The 17,860-nt window shown below is 44.7% G+C and overlaps 1 protein-coding gene across 4 annotated transcripts in view; it reads right to left on the bottom strand.

Moving 5' to 3' along the window:
* The window catches only part of RXRG (retinoid X receptor gamma), a 69,448-nt gene that overhangs the window by 44,270 nt on the left and 7,318 nt on the right, over positions 1 to 17,860 (bottom strand). For 2 of the 4 annotated variants that reach the window (XM_028104702.2, XM_028104698.2), the window contains exon 2: positions 11,022 to 11,097. Coding sequence is in view for 1 of the 4 variants with exons in the window: in XM_028104698.2 (XP_027960499.1) it covers positions 11,022 to 11,097 (76 nt within the window). In the remaining 3 variants the exon portion in view is untranslated. Of the gene's footprint in view, positions 1 to 11,021; positions 11,235 to 17,860 lie in introns of all 4 variants that reach the window. The other 2 variants (XM_028104700.2, XM_028104701.2) reach the window with 1 other exon arrangement.

Consider the following 17,860-nt stretch of genomic DNA (forward strand, 5'->3'; position numbering starts at 1 on the left):
CCTTATCCACCGCTGTCATCCCACCCTTGTTCGAAAGGCACCACTGAGCCCTCCCTGAGCCAGAGACTCTCTTGGGTGGAACCCAGCCACAAATCAAAGAGTCCAAGTATCCCTTTGATGTGCGTGTCTGTTATACAGCTTTCCTGACAAGCCACTGCTGGGCCTGTACTTGGACACCTCCAGTCATGGAAGGCTCACTACTATTCCATTCCATTTCCAGATAGCTCTTACCATAAGAAAGTTTTTTTAGTTGAACTGGCATCTACCTCCTCTCTGTAGCTTCTGCCAACAAGCTCTAGGGTACTCCCTGCCGCCACACAAGAGGGGCCTGTGGGGATCTTCTGCAAATTCACAGATAAATCTCCCATGCCCATAATCTACTTCTGTAGGCACCCTTGCCTCGTTCAACCATCCCATGTATCACCAAGTATTCGAGTCTATTGACAACCTATTCTTTTTCTAGGAATACACTTCAATTCCGGGAGACTCTCAGGGAGGGGAAGGGGGTTGGCCAGGCTTGAATACAATACTGCAGCTCTGATCCGGGTCTCCTCCCCCTGGTGTTTGGGTTGGCAGGGCAACGCGGGTGCTGTCAACATACCCACCAGTGTCGTGGGCTGAGCTCTGAGAGGCTGGGACAGGATGAGAGGCTTGCCCTTGATGCGGCATGGCACATGGAGGGATGCAAGGCAACTCAAGGCCCACAGGAAAAAAAAAAATCAAGATTTAAGTGCTAAGAGAACCCAGAGCAAAAAGTAAGAATAAAGGCCCAGAGACAGGAACAGAGTCTGGATGACGAGGGAGGAGGGGGCCCAGATGGGAATCAGAGCCAAAGTCGGTCAGGAAGGAAGAAGAAAGATGCAGGCTGTCACTGGGAAGGCATGGTGTGCCCGGGGCTTCCTTGGCTAGGGGCTGACCTCAGAGGCTCGGTTGAGAACTGGCATAGATGCGGACCATGCAGAATCCGGGGGTACTGTTCGCCTCCCTGCATGAGCTCCTGGGCAGCCCCATGTGTGAATTCGCACAGAACTAACTTGACAGATGACCCACCCACCCACCCGGCTGTATTCTCCTTTATACCCAGTCTTCATCCTCTTCTTGGGCCATCGGCTTTGGGGCCAACATGCAATATCATCCTCTCCTCCTCTGAAGTGCAACATTTGGGTTCACTCATCACCCCGGATCTTCTGGGATTCCTGCTTCTTTCATCCAGTGTATGTTATTCCTCCCCCCATTTCATGACTTCTGAAGATCTGACGCGCTGCTCCCATATTTTATCTAACTTAGGGACAGAAATACTGAAAAGGACATAGCAAGGACATCCTACAGCAGACCAGCATACCATCCGTTTATGAGGACCACGGACACTTGGCTTATACAACACTCGTTGTGTGGCCTGAAGAGGCTGTGTCTGCAGAGAAAGCGAGTCAGAACCCAGCATTGCTGGGTACCAATCCCAGTTCCATTGCTTACAGCCTCACAGTATTGGCAAGGGACTGACTCTCCCTGGGCCTCGGTGACCGCATAGGTTTGTGATGAGAATTGAGTCCACACGCGTTAATCACTTAGGAGATGGCAGATACACAATTAATGCTCAATAGGTACAAGCTAGTTTGATGATGATGCTGCTGTAATTTAAGCAAGTCACTTTACCCCTTGTTTCTTTTTACTCATTGGTGAAATGATGGAACAGGGCTAGAGGAGTTCCAAAATCCCCTTCAACTTGAAAATTAAATGCAAATGGATCCACACCCCAATTCTATAACTGTCCATTTTCTCCACAGAAGTGTCTGAAGCAAGTGTCTTACTAAAACACAAACTACCATTTTGTATGCCTGTCCGAGAAAGAAATGAGTTATTTCAGCACAGCTGGCTTTTTGGTGAGCCAGTGTTGGCAAGGGTCCTTCCAAGTACTCAAAAACCATCCTTTGAAAAGCTGTCCTTAGAGCTTTATTCAAGGTCAGTGTCAAGATGAGCTGTCAGCAGTGTGGGGTAGACTCTACTTTCTTCCCCTTTCGCTAAGTTAGGTGTACCTGACCACTTCGGCTCACAGAATAAAGACCAAAAGCCTTAGCCTGGCATGGAAGGGCCCCACCGTCTTGTCTCAACCTACCCTTTAAGCTCCATCGGGAGGAAAGTGCTCTGGGATAGAGATCATAAGGCCCAGTACCTCCAGTTCCACTGCTCTCCAGCTGTGTGACCTTGGGCAAGCTCATTTACTCTTGGGGGTGGGGCGGGGGGACACCCACACCACTCACCTCACTAAGGTTTCTGGGTTTTGTTTTTGTTTCATGATCAAATGGGACGAGAGGAGTGCATGTGGTTTGGTTTGGTTTTAGGGTTTTGTTTGTTTTACACGCCAGAGTTCTATACAAACACAAGGAAGTAATATCTTCTTGTTTGTCTGTTTTCTTTTTTCTTCCCTTTCTCCAGTGATCCCTTCTGGTCTATTTTGCTCACTGTGGGAGCACAGTACATTCATCCCAACTTGTGGTTCAATGTTATGTCCATTTACCTTCCCTGACCTGCTTCCCCACATAAGTTGCTTTCCTGCCTAAATGCTAGAACACAGTAGGTGCTCAATAAATGTTTGCATTAAAAAAATGCTTGCTATGCTTATACCAAAATATCCCAGCATGCTTACCTTGCGATACCTTCCATATGATTTAACATCCCATAACAAGCCATAAACTTTGTCTAAAGTACAAGACATATAAATGTGGTTTTTCTTTCTAATCCACGTTTTTGGCTGGTACCACAGTGTCCTAAGACCATTATTGATATAACAACATTAGCCTGACCTAAGCCCTTCCCAGACAACCCCACTGATTTCAGTCACTCCACTGCCCCCAGCTGTTACTGGGTTCTCATTAGGATATCATATGAAAAACCAAATGCTCGATGTCCATAGTGAGAATTAGCTAATTCATTCATAAGAATTCTGAGCTCACTTCTTGTCAAGGCTAATTATCTATTTCTCTTAAGTGATATGTTCTGCTTTTATTAAAGTCATTAGTGCCTTTGAGTAAATGAAAAGGGCATCTGTTTTCACTGGCATATCTTATGTTCACCCTGGTAATAAAAGGATATAGCTTAACCACTGGTATCTTTGTGTGTGTGTGTGTGTGTGTATGTGTGTGTGTGTGTGTGTGTGTGTGTGCGCGCGCGCTTTTGAACAATGGCAATAGAAAATGCTATTTTGCAGTAAACATGAATAAAAAACAAAAGTCATTTATTAGATATAAAATGTAGAGGCAAATATCTCTACATTTATGACACCAATTAACATTTTTATATTTGTGTGTACTTCACCTGCCTAATAGTATATAAAGTTTCAATGTGTTTTCCCAAATACTAGAGTTAAGCAGGGCATACCGTATTACCCTATTTTATAAATGAGGACTTTGAGTCCAAGGCTGTGAAGTCAGGGAAGGAAAGAGAGCCACTTTAACCAGTCAGATTTCAGATGTGGTCTCACAACTAGAGCATGACAGAAATGGGTATAAAACCAGGCCCCTGACTCCAACTCCCAGCCAACGTGTCTTTCACCAGACCTTGACCTTTCCCTTAATAGTGATGTGTTTCTATTACATGTGTTATGGGGTGGGAGGTTCTTACATATTGGTTTTTTTTTTTTTCTCTTTGCTGTCATTCATTCATTCACTTATCATTCAGCCAACACTTATTGAGAGCTTTTTGCCTGTCAATCACTGGGGATGCACTAAGAGACAATAAGATCAAGTCCCTGACCTCATGGAGCTTATGCAGTCTAATGGAAGAGCTGGAGAGCAAATAGCCAGAGACATAAATATATCATTAGAAGCCATGATAAGTGCTATGAAGGAAAATAATTGGATGAGATGAGAGACTATAGCAGGGAAATCTAATTTAAATTGAAAGGTCAGCGAGACTTCTTTGAGGAAATGACAGTTATACTCAGATCTAAAGAAAGACTAAGATTCAGTTGGGGGAAAAGGAAGAGGTGGTGGGGAGCGTGGACCAGGCGGAGGGAACAGTAGGTCTCATTGCCCCGAGGAGGGAATGAGCTCAGTGTATTCCAGAAGCTGGGGAATGCAATGGTTCAGGTCTCCCCTTCAGATGACCTGGCTTCCAAGAGTTCCATGGGTGCATTGTCTCGCCCCTGATTCTGTGTTCGACGTGCCACGTCAGCTGTGCACTGCTGGAAACCTCCCTTCCTGGCTTTGTCTCCCTTTCACGTGCTGGTCAGATTCAGATAACCCACTGTTTTCCAGGGCTGCCACCCCACGAATCCATCTTTGCGTGTGTGTTCCTTCTGCTCTTCTGCTCAGAAGAGTCTTCCCCTCTTTCTGTTCTCTGTCCAAATACTGCCATTCCCTAAGGCCGTTCTCATGGGCACTTTTCGATGGCCCTCTGTTGGGACCACTCTCCTAGATTCCCACAGCCTGTAGTTGGGACCATTCTTGTGTCCCTCATCACGTCCCTTCTTGGATGATTGTCTTGAACGCATCTGAAAAGCCGTCTTAGTAGGCAGGAAACCCTAAATAACTGGCAACTGGGTCTGAGTCATTTTTGCAACCCCAAAAGCCTTTACAACAGTGTCTAACACATAACAGAAATCCAATAACTGCACGATGGATGAATGGATGAACTAAAATTTGTTCATTATGCTAACCTCTCCTGATGTCAACCCCAGGGTCCTAGACATGAGGAAGGGAGTGTTCCTAGACTCCCAACAGTTTTTACAACCCAATTTTCATTTTCATGGGCTCCTTCTCATGGAATCATATACTCCTGTGTGGACAGACTTGATACTGGCATTAATATAGTACATCCATCTTGGTGACTGAGAGCCTCTGAGGATGGAAATGAGGTGCCTGATTCAGACAGAGAGCTGATCAGCTTTAAATGAGGACTGTCTCAGCTATCACCAAAACCTGGGCCATTTCCAGAAGGTCTAAAAGGTGTTCAAAGACACATGCTTTATCTACAAGGTGTCCCCATGGCTTAGCCACCACTCCTGTGTATCGTAGCCAATGGCTCCAGTTACTAGTGAAACAAGAAGAGTTAAACTTGCCCTAAGGGAGTTGTTCCCCAAACTTGGCATCACAAGTACCTGGGAAGCTTAAAAAAAATTACAGAAGCCTTTATCCACCTCTAGAGATTATGTAATTGGCTTGGGGTTGTGGTCTGGGTTTGGGACCTGCTAAAAGAAGCCTGGGTGATCCTAATGCGCAGTTAGATGAGTCTGGGGAGTACTGACTTAAAGAAAGAGAATCTTTCTTTAACAGGAAGCTTCTTAAGAAGGAGCCATCAGCAAAAAATGAGAAACCACTTCCCGGGATAATTCCAAGGAACCAGTAAAATCCACTTTGCCCATTTGCTAGAACACACAATTGGAACTTAGAAACACAAGAAGCTCTTGCTTAGCAGATGTGGTGGCTGAGGCCATCGGCTGTGTGGACTTAGCATATACTGACTTGAGGTTTGCTGGGACCGTGTGAGACATATTCACACCCCAGCCCCTCTGCCATCAAAATCTTATTCACTAAAGGTACTATCTAAAGGCTGTCTCATCTGTCAATCTTCCCTTACATACGGTTAGTACTTCCACTGTTCTCCAAAAAACTTGCTTAAATATTTATTTAGTTTAATTTCCCTTTGTATCATAATTACTTGTTAAACTAGGACCTTCTTCTTGAATATAGGGACAACTTATTCATCTTTATAATATCAAAGAATCTAGCATTTTGCTTTGTATACAGTGAGTGCTTAATAAATGCTTATTGAATGGATGCTAAGATGACAGCTATGAACCCCGAGAAGCTCTATCCCTGCTCTCACGAGGCTATAAGCTACAAGTTTAAGGGTAACTTTCAACCGCCCTTAACTCCGAACTAATAACATTGTCATAACATTTTCAAGGTGGAAAGAACAGTTACATAGATGCCTCCATCTCTCGGTTCCCAGTCAAATGATGGTCATAAAAACGCTCCCTGTCATAAACAACTCGACCACAGCTGCAAAGCACATGGGGGCTCTCAGGATACAGAACTGTGATCACACAGAGCTGAGACCAGAGGGAAACATCTGGTCCCTTCTAGAGAGAGGCCAGCAGTTCAAATATGGGACACTATAATCCAGACTGGGTCCAGATCCAAGGAGTCACAGCCAAAGAGGTGGCTGTCAGGAAGGCCTGCTCAAGTCCTGTGAGGGAAGAAGAAATCCTGGAGTAGAGCCCAGCCCCCAAGACGAGGCCACTGGCACTTACATTCTGTTGAACAGACGTGCATCAGGCTGGCTACTGGCTACATATATTCAGGTGTAGATTTAGAGGCTGCAACCCAGTCGCACACAGGCCAAGCGATCTATTTTCAGATCCAGCTCACTCTTGGGGAAGAGGCTCTAAATATACCCTCCAGTGACTGCAGGAGGCAGATTATCATTGCTGGCAGCTGAGTGGGGGGGTGGGGCAGACAGGGACGTCAAGAACCTCACCATTACCCTCAGCACAGCGCAAAGACCTCACCACTTGTAGAGCTAAATTTACATAAGGGCAAGTGTCTGTTATATTTGACGGGGTCTTCATGTATAAGCGCCTGGCCATGGGCTCTGTATGGCAACAAAACCACTGTTTTGTCCCCTCGGAAGAGCCACTGGGCATATATAGATGCCACAGAGGAGGACGTAGGCTAAAACTGACCTTGTTCTGTTCTCAGGTATTCACATCAGAGGGACGTCTTGCAATTATATAAGCCATGGTATTAAAATTTCCTCTGTGCATAACACCTGATCATCTACAGCACGCTTTTATAGCTTATTTATAAGCAGGTATGAAATATTATTAAAAGCAGATCCAAGGGGGCTGCAGTCAGAAAGGATGTTGGATATTAGGACATGAGAATTTATCTTGCTGTAATGATTTTCTCTGTAACGGGGAAGGCCTTTTGAGTCAGTGTTCAGCCAAGACATAGTTCTCTTACTGCCAAAAGCCAAACACTGTATAACTAACTCTATTTCCAGGCAGCTAATCCCAAAAGGCCAGAAAGCACTTAGTTCCAGAAGGCATTGAGCGAGAGCTGCATTAACCGCCAGCATTCAGGTAACTCTGCCGAATCGCAAAAATGAATAGAAATAGCTAAAGGCAGACGGAGAGTTGATCAGGGGCCGGGGTGTGGCACAAAGAGCGTCTTAAAAGTCAATATTTAGCCACATCAGAGAGAGTTTGAGAAATCTCTGTACTTAGTGTATTAGAGTAGCCTCAGAAGGGAAACTAGGCCCAATTGAGCTGGTACCAACCATGGGACACAGAAGAGAATGAGTGGAGGAAGTCGGGATCTGAGACATTTACCCCCACAGTAGGGTTGCTCAAAGCATCCATACACCATCTACACGAGACTCATCCAGGAGGCTGTTAAACCCAGAGACTTCTGGGCCCTGTCTGGACTCTCTGATTCAGAATCTTTGGAGCTAGAGAGGGTCTGGGCATGAGGGTCTTTAACAAGCTCCACAGGTGATACCCATAGGCAGTGAAATTTAAGAATCACAGCTTTACGGAATGGTATCTAGAGAAGGCCAAACCTTCACCGGGTATGCACGCCATGTTGCAGTGTAAGAGATTACTCATTGGCGCCTCCTGGTTACTCTGTAAAGCCAACATTAATGTCTTTTCAGAGACCAAGCTCCTCAAGTCACGATTGGTACAAGTAGTGGAGTCAAGCTTAGGAAATTCTTTTGACTCTAAATACTGGGTTCTCTCTACCACCCTTCCCCTTGAAGATGCAATCCTTTAACTGTCCAAACCTCTGTCCCCGGCAGGCAGGAGGCCGAGGCTCTGGTCAGATGAAGGTTCTGGAAAACGGGTTGAGGTCGGGGGTGAGGGAGGGGTGAGGGAGGGGTGAGGTGGTGTTTGCCTGCAGCTATAGGGTTTTGAAAGACTTAGCTGGGAGAAAGTCGGCCCGAGAGAGGAGAAATAGTTCAAAGCATTCCGGATGCAGAGGGCTGGCTGAAGAGGAATACCCTGGCAGAAGGAGCCCCAGAGGATGCCCAGTTAGAGCTGGGCTACAGGAACTGCAGGACGGCAGGGGAGGGGCAGATCCAGAAGCAGTTCCCCGGTGCAAAGGCCCACGGGGAGAGGAAGGGTTTTCTGGCTGCCGGTGACGTCACCCTGGGCAGCTGTTAGCGTGAAGCGTTATTTCTGGAATTGCCCAAACATCAGTGACTCTTAAGGGGGAATTTCAGACACAGCAGCAGGCTGGGCACAGATATTTAAGGACTGGAGCCTTTGTGCCGCCTCATCAAAGCCTCTGTCTGAGGCTGATGCTGCCCCCTCCCGCCTTGGCCCTGCATGGATGCGGTTGGTCCTGATCCTTCACAGGCTTCAGCCAAGACTGGAAGGGCTCTGAAATCCAAGGTGGAGGAGGCAGGGGCAGCAGAGAGGACTTCCCCTTGACATCCTAGCAGATGGAAACAGTTCCCAAGGACTTCACACCACCAAAAGCTAAAGCAGGAAGGGGGGAAATTCAGTTAATCCTATCAGCGGTTCCTGAACATCCATTATTTCCCCAACTGTTTGAGGGGCAGGGATACACCCTTTCTACACTTCAGGGAAGGATCAGTCATGCCAAGTAATTTAAAAAAGCAATCACGATTAGGGCTAAAAATTCATCACCCCTTTTCCATTGGCAATTAGGCAGAAGACTGTTAAAACTCCCGTTTATTGATCCCCCTGGTAGGCCAGTGGGAGTGAGACGAAAGGGCACCTCCTGCCCTCCCTCCCCATCCACCCTGCGGCCTCCCGACAGACTAATCCTCCTAATGCATAGCTCTGATGGGACTCCTCAGACCAGATACTCTTCATGGCCCCCCTCTGCCCATGGAGGTATCTACACTGGGTCCCCTTCCACTTCTCCAAACCTTCAGCCCTCCCCTTGACTGAGCCCATGCTCGTCTCCAGAAAAGTGCACAGCGTGCACGTCCCCAGACACACCTGGCACACTCCTTCTCCTTTGTTCTCTGCTTTCGCTCAAGCTGCTTTATCCTTCTGGAACACCATCCGCCCCACTAATCACCCCCATTAGCTGAATCCTAGCTGGTCCTTCTCTGGGCACCTACATGTCACCTCTTCCTGATCCTCCCAGGGAGGTCTCTCTCTCTCTCTCTTTCTCTTTCTCATCTCCCCCTCTCCCTCTTCTCTGTGTGGCTCTCTGTATCTCCTTCTCTCTCCCTGCTCTTGAAACTCCCACCCCCACCTCCCAGCGCTGAGTACCTCCCTGTTGTGATCCACAACTAGCTTAGCCTTGTGACCTTTGGGTTTTCTCATCGTGAAGCATATCCACAGATGAATATCATTGAACTTGCTGCTACTAAAAACCCATCCTTCATGCCCTTTGAAATTCCTGCTCTTTTCTCAATGTCTACTGAGGGCTTGGCCTAATTGTGATGAGGCAGGGACCTCAGTTTCCTTGGGGGGTGGGGGGCAGTGAGACTCATCATCCCACCTCTGTGGATCAAAGTCTTTTCCTTTGGAAGCTTTCTGTGTCACATGCCCCCCATCCCTGCCCCCCAGCAAAAGTCGGGACCTTTGCTTCTATGCTCTGGTGGTACATCCACTCTCCCTTGCCAAGCACACATCCCAGTTATAATTAAACAATTGTGCAACTCTTTGCTTAATACCTGTCTCCTTCCACAGACAGAAAGCTCCGTGAGAGCAAGGCGCATATCTCTTTTATTCATCAATGAATCCTGGGGACGTGGCTCATAGGCAATGAATCGTTGGTGAATGGATGACTGGCTTTTATCACACTCTGTGCTGGGTGATAGCTTTGTGTGCATAGTGTGTGTGTGTTACCCATCCTTCACTGTCGAAGAATACAGGTGATATAGGACACTCTTTGCACTCCCCAACATTTCCATCATGCCTTGTTCCTAGCAGGTGCTCAAAAGGAAGAAAAAGAAACAAAAAAACAAACAAAAAGAAGTTGTTGAATCTAATCCTCTACTGGGAAAGTAATCCAAAGCAGTGATGGTAAGTCAGTAACATCACATTTGATTCAAAAGCAAAATTTAGTCCAATAAATCAACAAATGATTATTGAGCACCCAAAAGGCGTAGAATGTTTTGTCTGTCTCTCTGTGTGCCTGTCTGACGATGATAAGAGGGGTGTCTGTAGAGGGTCTGGTTTGAGTCCCAGCTTGGCCATTGGTACTGAGTGTCTGTATAACCTTGAACAGTCAGATTCCCTGAATGTCAGCTTCCAGTTTCTTCAGCCTTTAAAATGAGCACAAAATTCTTAGTTCACAGGAACACCATGAGGATTGAAGGCAGGGATGTATTTGAAATCCTTCTGTAAAATGTGAAGTGTGATAACATATATAATTATTACGAGTGCGTGATGCAAAGAAAAGGCAATGAAAGGAGACAGGGCTGTGAGTCCCAGTCACCCTGCAAGCAGTGAGGCGCGATCCACGAGGGGGGCGTGAGGTCCAAGCTCTCTGAGCCTGTCTGTCCTGACCCCCTGACAGTCCCTAAGCCTCCCAAGACACACGTTCATCACCTTCTCAAATGGGCTCCAAGGCGCCTGGCATCCTGGGAGGAGCAGGCTTACTAATAAAGAGATTGTCTTAATAACGTGAAGTACCGGGTGCCATGGTAACGGGCATTACATGATCTGGAGAAGAGGAGCAGCCTTTGATAAGAATAGGGAGCCTGCAGATGGGAAAAGGGGGGTGGGGATGCACACGGGATGGGGGTGGAGGAAATGCAAACATGGACAGACGCACAGTAAGCACCAAAGGGAACGAACAAACAGTATTGGTGATGCCTGCCTCTCTGGGGAGCTTCTCCTGTCTGCACCCTGCCAGCAGCCGTGTATCTTGAGTATCTCCAGATTTTCTGCTGCTACTGCAGTTGAGGATCCCCCAGCGTACTTAACGTGGTAGCCCCCAGTGTTTTTTAAAGATAAAAGTACGTGCAAAAATTTGGGCAAAAGCAGGTTGTGAATTTACCAAAAAGCTAGAAACACGGGTTTTATTGGTACTCACCGAGGAACGACTTCAGGGGGTATTCTTGTAATTCGGTTTGGCGTGGCCTCTTGCTTGACGATGTTCTCCATGAGTCCTACGGATGTGGAGAACCAGGGTCTGTACACCGTGACTGGAAGGTCAATGCCAATGCTGATTTCCATACCGTCAGACTTCATTATTCTATTAAAATATTGTCTGTCCATCTGAGGACATGTCACACAGCCCAGGAGGCTGCCAGGGCAAGGAAAAGCTCATTAGATGGAGCAAGGAAGGGGACTCATGCCTGATGAGTCCTTGCATGCTCCAGATGCTGGATTGGGGGCTTTATCCACATTACCTTCTGCCAGGGAGTCTCACTGTCTTGGGGACAGTAAGACTGACCCCCAGCCAGCTGTGAGATCTTTGGCTTTTTTTAAAGACAAGAACTTCTGTTCACAGACATTTTTATGATTCCGTTATTAAAAGAGCTTCCGCCTCCAGTGGTCCCTAAGTGTCTCCTCCATAACCTTCATTTCCTTTTTCTTCCCTCCCTGCTAGTTCATCAGTTAAAAGTGAGGTCCTGAGACAATCATCATGGTGAAGAGAGCCTCTTTCCTTCTGGGCTTTAGCTCATCTTTTGGCTTGGGCTCCTTCTGTAAAATAGTAGTTGCCTCAAGAGCAAATTGAGTGGCTATTTTTGTATTTATTGACTACATAGATGTTTTTGCCATTGCCAGGACTAGTGGAGGTGGGTCTAACGAAGAGGAGGATTTATATTTGGAACTGAGAGAGTTCCCTACTACCAGGATGTGGGGTCCACTGGAATGTCATAGCATGGGTGGCTAAGAATATGACTTTTATGGGGATTTTTAAGGAAAACCAGACTCTTCTCTTCCTCTGTTCATGTAAGATCAACGTGATTGCCTGCAGGAAAAAGGAGGGACTGTCTATGATTCCTTTAAATATTTTATGTGAATTCAAAGGAGCTTTGGATTTTTTCAAAAATATTCTTTGGACCAGAATACGGCAAAATTCAAACAACATTTGGCTCTAGGTCATGGAATTTTGAGGTGATTTTTATTTTCTTCTGCAGAACTTTCAATATTGTATGAGTTCCCTATTAGATTTTCCTATTACCAATTACATTTACAATGAGAAAAATAATTAAAATATTTTTAAAATTTTAAACAAAATATTCTTTTTTCCTCTGAACTTGTTTTCTGCCATTGGTGCATCAGCAGTCACAGCCCCTTCCCTTCATACATTTTATTTCATAAGGCACATAGTTGAGGAGGAGCAAATCAAACAAACAGAAAAGCCTGGAATCCTTACCTCCCTGAAAAAGCCATAAGGTTGGAGCCAAAAACGAAGGTTTCACGAGCATCCCCTTGGCGCAGCCGCTCAGGGGCCCACCCACCTGAATCTCATCCCATTAATGAATCAGTCTCTTCAGCTACCCTTCCCTTCTCCTCTCCTCCACCTCCTCCCACCCGTGATCACTTAATTACCATCTGCTTTTCATGTCCCTCGAAAGTCACTGAAAAGATGAGCGATCAAGATTCTTGGACCATGAAAGCCCGTCTTACTCCTCTTCTTTCCTGCTGATTTTCCATATACCTTCATAGAGTAATGTGTGTGCTCTGTGAAATCGGAAGACCTGGGTTCAAATCCTGACTCTGCTATTTATAGCACATTAGGAAATACACTTAACTTCTCTGTGCTTTCATGTTCTCATCTGTGAAATGTGAATGACGGTTGGGAATATGAGAGATATGTGAAAAGATGAGAAAACATGTGAAAACACAGGGCATAGTAGGTACTCACTAAACGTTAGAAAATACCTGTTCTTATCTCGAGAGGACTGCTCAATTCTCCAACCAGAGCCTGGGGTTTATCAGCAGGACCACCAGAGTAGAACCTTCAGCAGTTTAACCCCAAGAGGTCAGGCTGACAATGGCAATTTCCACAAGTCACAACTGTTGACAGACATTCTGTGATTATCTGGACTTGTGATGGAACTCAGCAACAGCACTGCAGGCCAGGTATTGAGCCAGCTCTACCTGCCACGGAACATTAGAGCAGTTCTCTTTCCAAGGATTTGTATATTCCAGGAGATTCAATAAACATGGTTTGATCATCTCCCATATTCTAGCCACTGTGCTGGCCTAGGGGACAGAAAGATGTATAGGAAAGGGCTCCTGCCCTTCTCAAGCTCATAATCTAGTGAATAATTTTGATGTGGAAATCTGTATTATGCTACACTTCCCTTTAGCCACCATTCTCTCTTCCCCTTCCCAAATGTGCTGTCTGAGCACCCTCCCCACCCCCCACCGCCATCAGTTTGCTCACCTTCCACTTGTTTCTCAGTCCACACAGTCTGGCCTCCAGGGCCACCACTCTAATAAGACTGCTCTTTCCAAGGTCTTCAAAAACCTCTTTGTTTCAGATTTGAATTAATATGTTTTAGATACTGTTTATTTGACAATGGGACAGCATTCAACACTACTGACTGTTCTCTTCCCTTCTTAAGCATGATCCTTTGGCCTCCTTGGCACAATCCTCTCCAGATCCAAATATTCACAGGCCCTCTAGACATCTATGCTTGGATGTCTCACAACCATCTCGCACCCACCATAACTTAACTAAACTCAGAATCTTGCCTCCAAATCTGCTTTTCATCTAGAGTCTTCCATTCCCAGATGGCATCTCTAGCCACCGTGTTGCTCAAGCCAGAAATATAAGTCATCCATGAAACTACTTTCCCCCTTGCTCCTTTTACTTCATCCCCCACCCAATTCTGTCAGTTCTTCTCTTCATCTTTAATGTACCAAGCTTGATCTCCATCTTCTTTGGCCTAGACTACTACAAAAACCTCCTTTTCCCCCTGCTTCCACTGTTACCCTCTCCATTCCATTAGCCACACAATAGCTAGATTTTTTTTTAATGTGGATTCGATCATATTACTCCTATGATTAAAATCCTTTAATGATTTATAATTGAACTGAAAAGTAACGTCCTTTACCATAACTTGATCTTTAAGGTCCCCATGACCTGGACCCTGGCTACTTCTTTACCCTAAACTCATATACTCTTGAGCTCCATCTGTATGTCAGAGATGCCCAGCTGTCCTTTCAGTGCCTACAACATGGCACACCCTTTCCTGCCCCAGGGCCTTTAAACATGCTATCCTTGCTGCTTGGAAGGCTCTTATGCCAACTCTATCAGGCAACTCCAGCCCATTTTCTAGGACCCAGTATAATTGTCACCTCCTCAGTAAGTCCTTTCCTAAAACTCCAATCTAAATTAGATCTCCCCACTATACTCCTTCATAAGCCTTTTTCTCACCAAATCTTATCAAAATTTTACATTTATTTATCCCATTATATATATGATATTTGTATCGCTAAGACTTCAACCAACATGAGTGCGGGCATTTTGTCTATAACCTTAATTGTCTTCCACTGAGGAAAGAGACCTGGTAAACAAACAGTCCTCCACAACCACAAAGGAAATTCATGCTGGCTTTAGAGATTAATAAACTTTCTCCTTCATTCAAAAAGATAGGAGTGGAATTCCAAAGACTACTAGGTATTTGAGAAAAATCAGCATCACAGAAGAATCTAGATGAAGAACCAAAACACCCGAGAGAAAACAAAACAGAAGAGACCTTTTAAATGATTCTAATTCCCGTGCTCAGAAAGATTCAGGGAGATAGTACATGCATAAAACAAAAAGAGTTACTGTAAAAATAAAACATCCAGAGAGCAAGAGATTGGAAATGACAAACACAGTGGCTAAAGAGAAAAGGTCGATAGAGCAACTGAAAGACAAATTCAAAAAGACCTCCAGACCATATAGATCATAAAGACAAAGAGACAGAAAATTTCAGACAAAAAGTTAAGAGACTTAAAGGATCAACCCAGTAGGTGGACCATCCATTTAATGAGCATTCCAGAAAGTGAGAATAGAGAAAATGACAAAACAAAGAAAGAATGACAAATGCCTGGAGCTTACAAAAAACACAGATTAGGCCCACCACTCATATATATATCCCAGTAAGAGCTTAGAAACGCCAAAGATAGGGCGCCTGGGTGGCTCAGTTGGTTAAGCGACTGTCTTCGGCTCAGGTCATGATCCCAGGCTCCTGGGATCGAGTCCCACATCGGGCTCCCTGCTCAGCAGGGAGTCTGCTTCTCCCTCGGACCCTACCCCCTCTCATGCTCTCTCTATCTAATTCTCTCTCTCAAATAAATAAATATAATATAATATATATAATATAATAAATAAATATAATATAATATAATAAATAAAAAAAAGAAACACCAAAGATACATAAAAACCTAAACATTTAAAAAAATAAAGCTGGTTATCTATAAAGCAATGTGTATAAGACTGTATGCTAAAGGTCAGAAATTTGACATCCTCTGCAACCTTTTTATAATGATCATTTGAAAGCATACTCCAGCCAAAGAGAAATCTGAGAGAGAGGAGAGCATGGGGCTCAGAAAGAGTTAAAGTAACCCCGAAGTGAAAGGAATTAAAATCCTATTGTGACAGTTCTCTAGGGGACCTAGAAAATAAGCAAGCACATTAGGAAAGGACAGAGCCCTCTGAGAAGAATAACTTCAAGAGTCAAGGGCCCTTTCAAAATTCATGGCTCTGAAGGTAGTTACTATCAATACTTAATGGCATAAATGCTCACAGGATCACTGGCATGTATTGATTATGGAAAGGGAGCTGAGAAATGCTTTCACAGAAACAACAGAACACAACTAAGGAGAGTGTGGATTTTGGAGTCAGGCCACCTGGGTTGAAGCCTTGCCTCTGTGACTTACCACCTTGTGAAATTGCTTAGTCTTGCTAAATCTCAGCCCCTTGTGCCTGAAATTGCAATGATGATTGGCCCTAGCTCATGGGGTTATTTTGGAGATGGACCAAGGTAACGTATACACAGTGCTTAGAATGCTGTGCTTAGCACTTCATACATGCTCCATAAAATGATAGCCATCGTTGTTTTATGGAGGTTGCTCCTGAGGTGCAGGAAAACTAAGTGGTATATACAAACAAGAACATGAAGCTCAGATCCAGTTCCTTCCCCAGGAGGCCACGGGAATTTCATAGTTCTTCTGTGATTTGGGTAAACTGGAACATTGATTCTGGGAGCATTCTCCTTTGAATGGGAAAGTCTTAACAAGACAGTGTTAAAAAGATAAACTGAGGTACGTTAAATTTTTTTTGAGAGAGAGAGAGAGCACCCAAGAGTGGGGAGAGGGCAGAGGGAAAGGGAGAGAGAGAATCTTAAGCAGGTTCCATGCCCAGCGTGGAGCCAAACACAGGGCTCGATCTCATGACCCTAAGATCATGACCTGAGCCAAAATCAAGAGTCAGATGCCCAACCAGCTGACCCACCCAGGGACCCCATTAAATTTTTGAAGAGTTTATTTGAGCAAACATCAGTTGGAATCCACCAGTGCCAAGCCAAAAGTGGTTAGGGGCACCTAGTGGACAGGAACTAGAGGAGAGACTTTTATAGAGCAGATATATAAGCAAAGCAGGGAAATTATTTCATCTAAAGCTGAAGCCATTGTCTTATTTAGGAAAGCCTAGTTGGCCGTTGTGATTGGCTGCTCTTAAATTTTGCTTTCTTGGATACAAGTACATTGATAGGAATTGACTCTGGCTTAGGTAGGCTACCAAGCCATTATAGCCACCTCAGTCAAATGGCCTCCATGTTTAATTCCTTCAATAAGAGAATTACATCTTTAGGGGAACCTGGCTGGCTCAGTCGATTAGGCATCTACCTTTAGTTCAGGTCATGATCCCAGAGTCCTGGGATCGAGCCCCGCATCGGGCTCCCTGCTCAGGGGGAAGCCTGCTTCTCCCTCTGCCCCTCACCTTGCTCATGCTCTCTCTCTCTCTCAAACAAATAAAAATAAAATCTTTTTTAAAAGAGAGAGAATTACATCTTTCTATGGGTCTAATCACACTGCTTAGTTCTGAGGAAAATAATAAATAATCATAACACAAATACTCATTGATTTTTTATCTATAAAATCAGCATCTACACCAAACACAGAGGATGTAATGATAGTTACAAAATAGAGTGTAAATATTTCAAAGAGCAATGGAAAAGTAAGAGAACAGCTGATACATCCAAACATGGAGGGAGGTGAATTCCTCATTTTGCAATGCAAAATCAGAAAGTCCTGTCTGAAGTTGAGATATCAAGAAAGATAATCTTTTGAAAATACAAATTTAAATATATTATTTAAAATGACACAGGTGAAGAACAACAAAAAAAATTAGGAGAGTTACAGTTACTGCAAAACAGTTATAACCTTCCTCTCTACGGTGAGAAATCAATAAATGCTATTTAAAATTGAAAAACCAAGAGAAAGGCATAAAAGCATTTAGATGGTTCAAGTCTGGAAATTACCTCCAGAAGAACTAGAGACTAGACACAGGGAGGGAAGGGAAGGAACATCTCTACTTTTCATTTTCTGTTGTCCTTTATTGCTTGAGAATTTCTTATTCTGTGCCTATATTACTTTAATTAATTAGTGAGTAAAGAACATGCCAAGCTACTGAACAGAACTTCTGGGTGAAGGGCATCCTCCACAGAGCTCTGAGGGGAGACTTGTTGGAACTGAGCAGTCTTACAAGTAACCAGTGATCTCTGGAGCCATTCCAGAGTTCTCCTGATGTGAGCACCACCCAGGGGTGTTCTTCTTACATCTGAAATACACATGTCCTACAAATCTGAGCTGACTGATGGCTGGCATTACAGGAGAATAGGGCCTATGGAGTTTCACTGGCCACAGCAAAAGAGACCCACTGCTGAAAGTGGCCATAAGCTAGAGATTCTAAAGCATGGTGGG

The sequence above is a fragment of the Eumetopias jubatus genome, unplaced genomic scaffold, assembly GCF_037043125.1.
Source record: "Eumetopias jubatus isolate StellerSeaLion01/CBP00866 unplaced genomic scaffold, mEumJub1_p1.0 scaffold_12, whole genome shotgun sequence".
Classification (NCBI taxonomy): domain Eukaryota; kingdom Metazoa; phylum Chordata; class Mammalia; order Carnivora; family Otariidae; genus Eumetopias; species Eumetopias jubatus.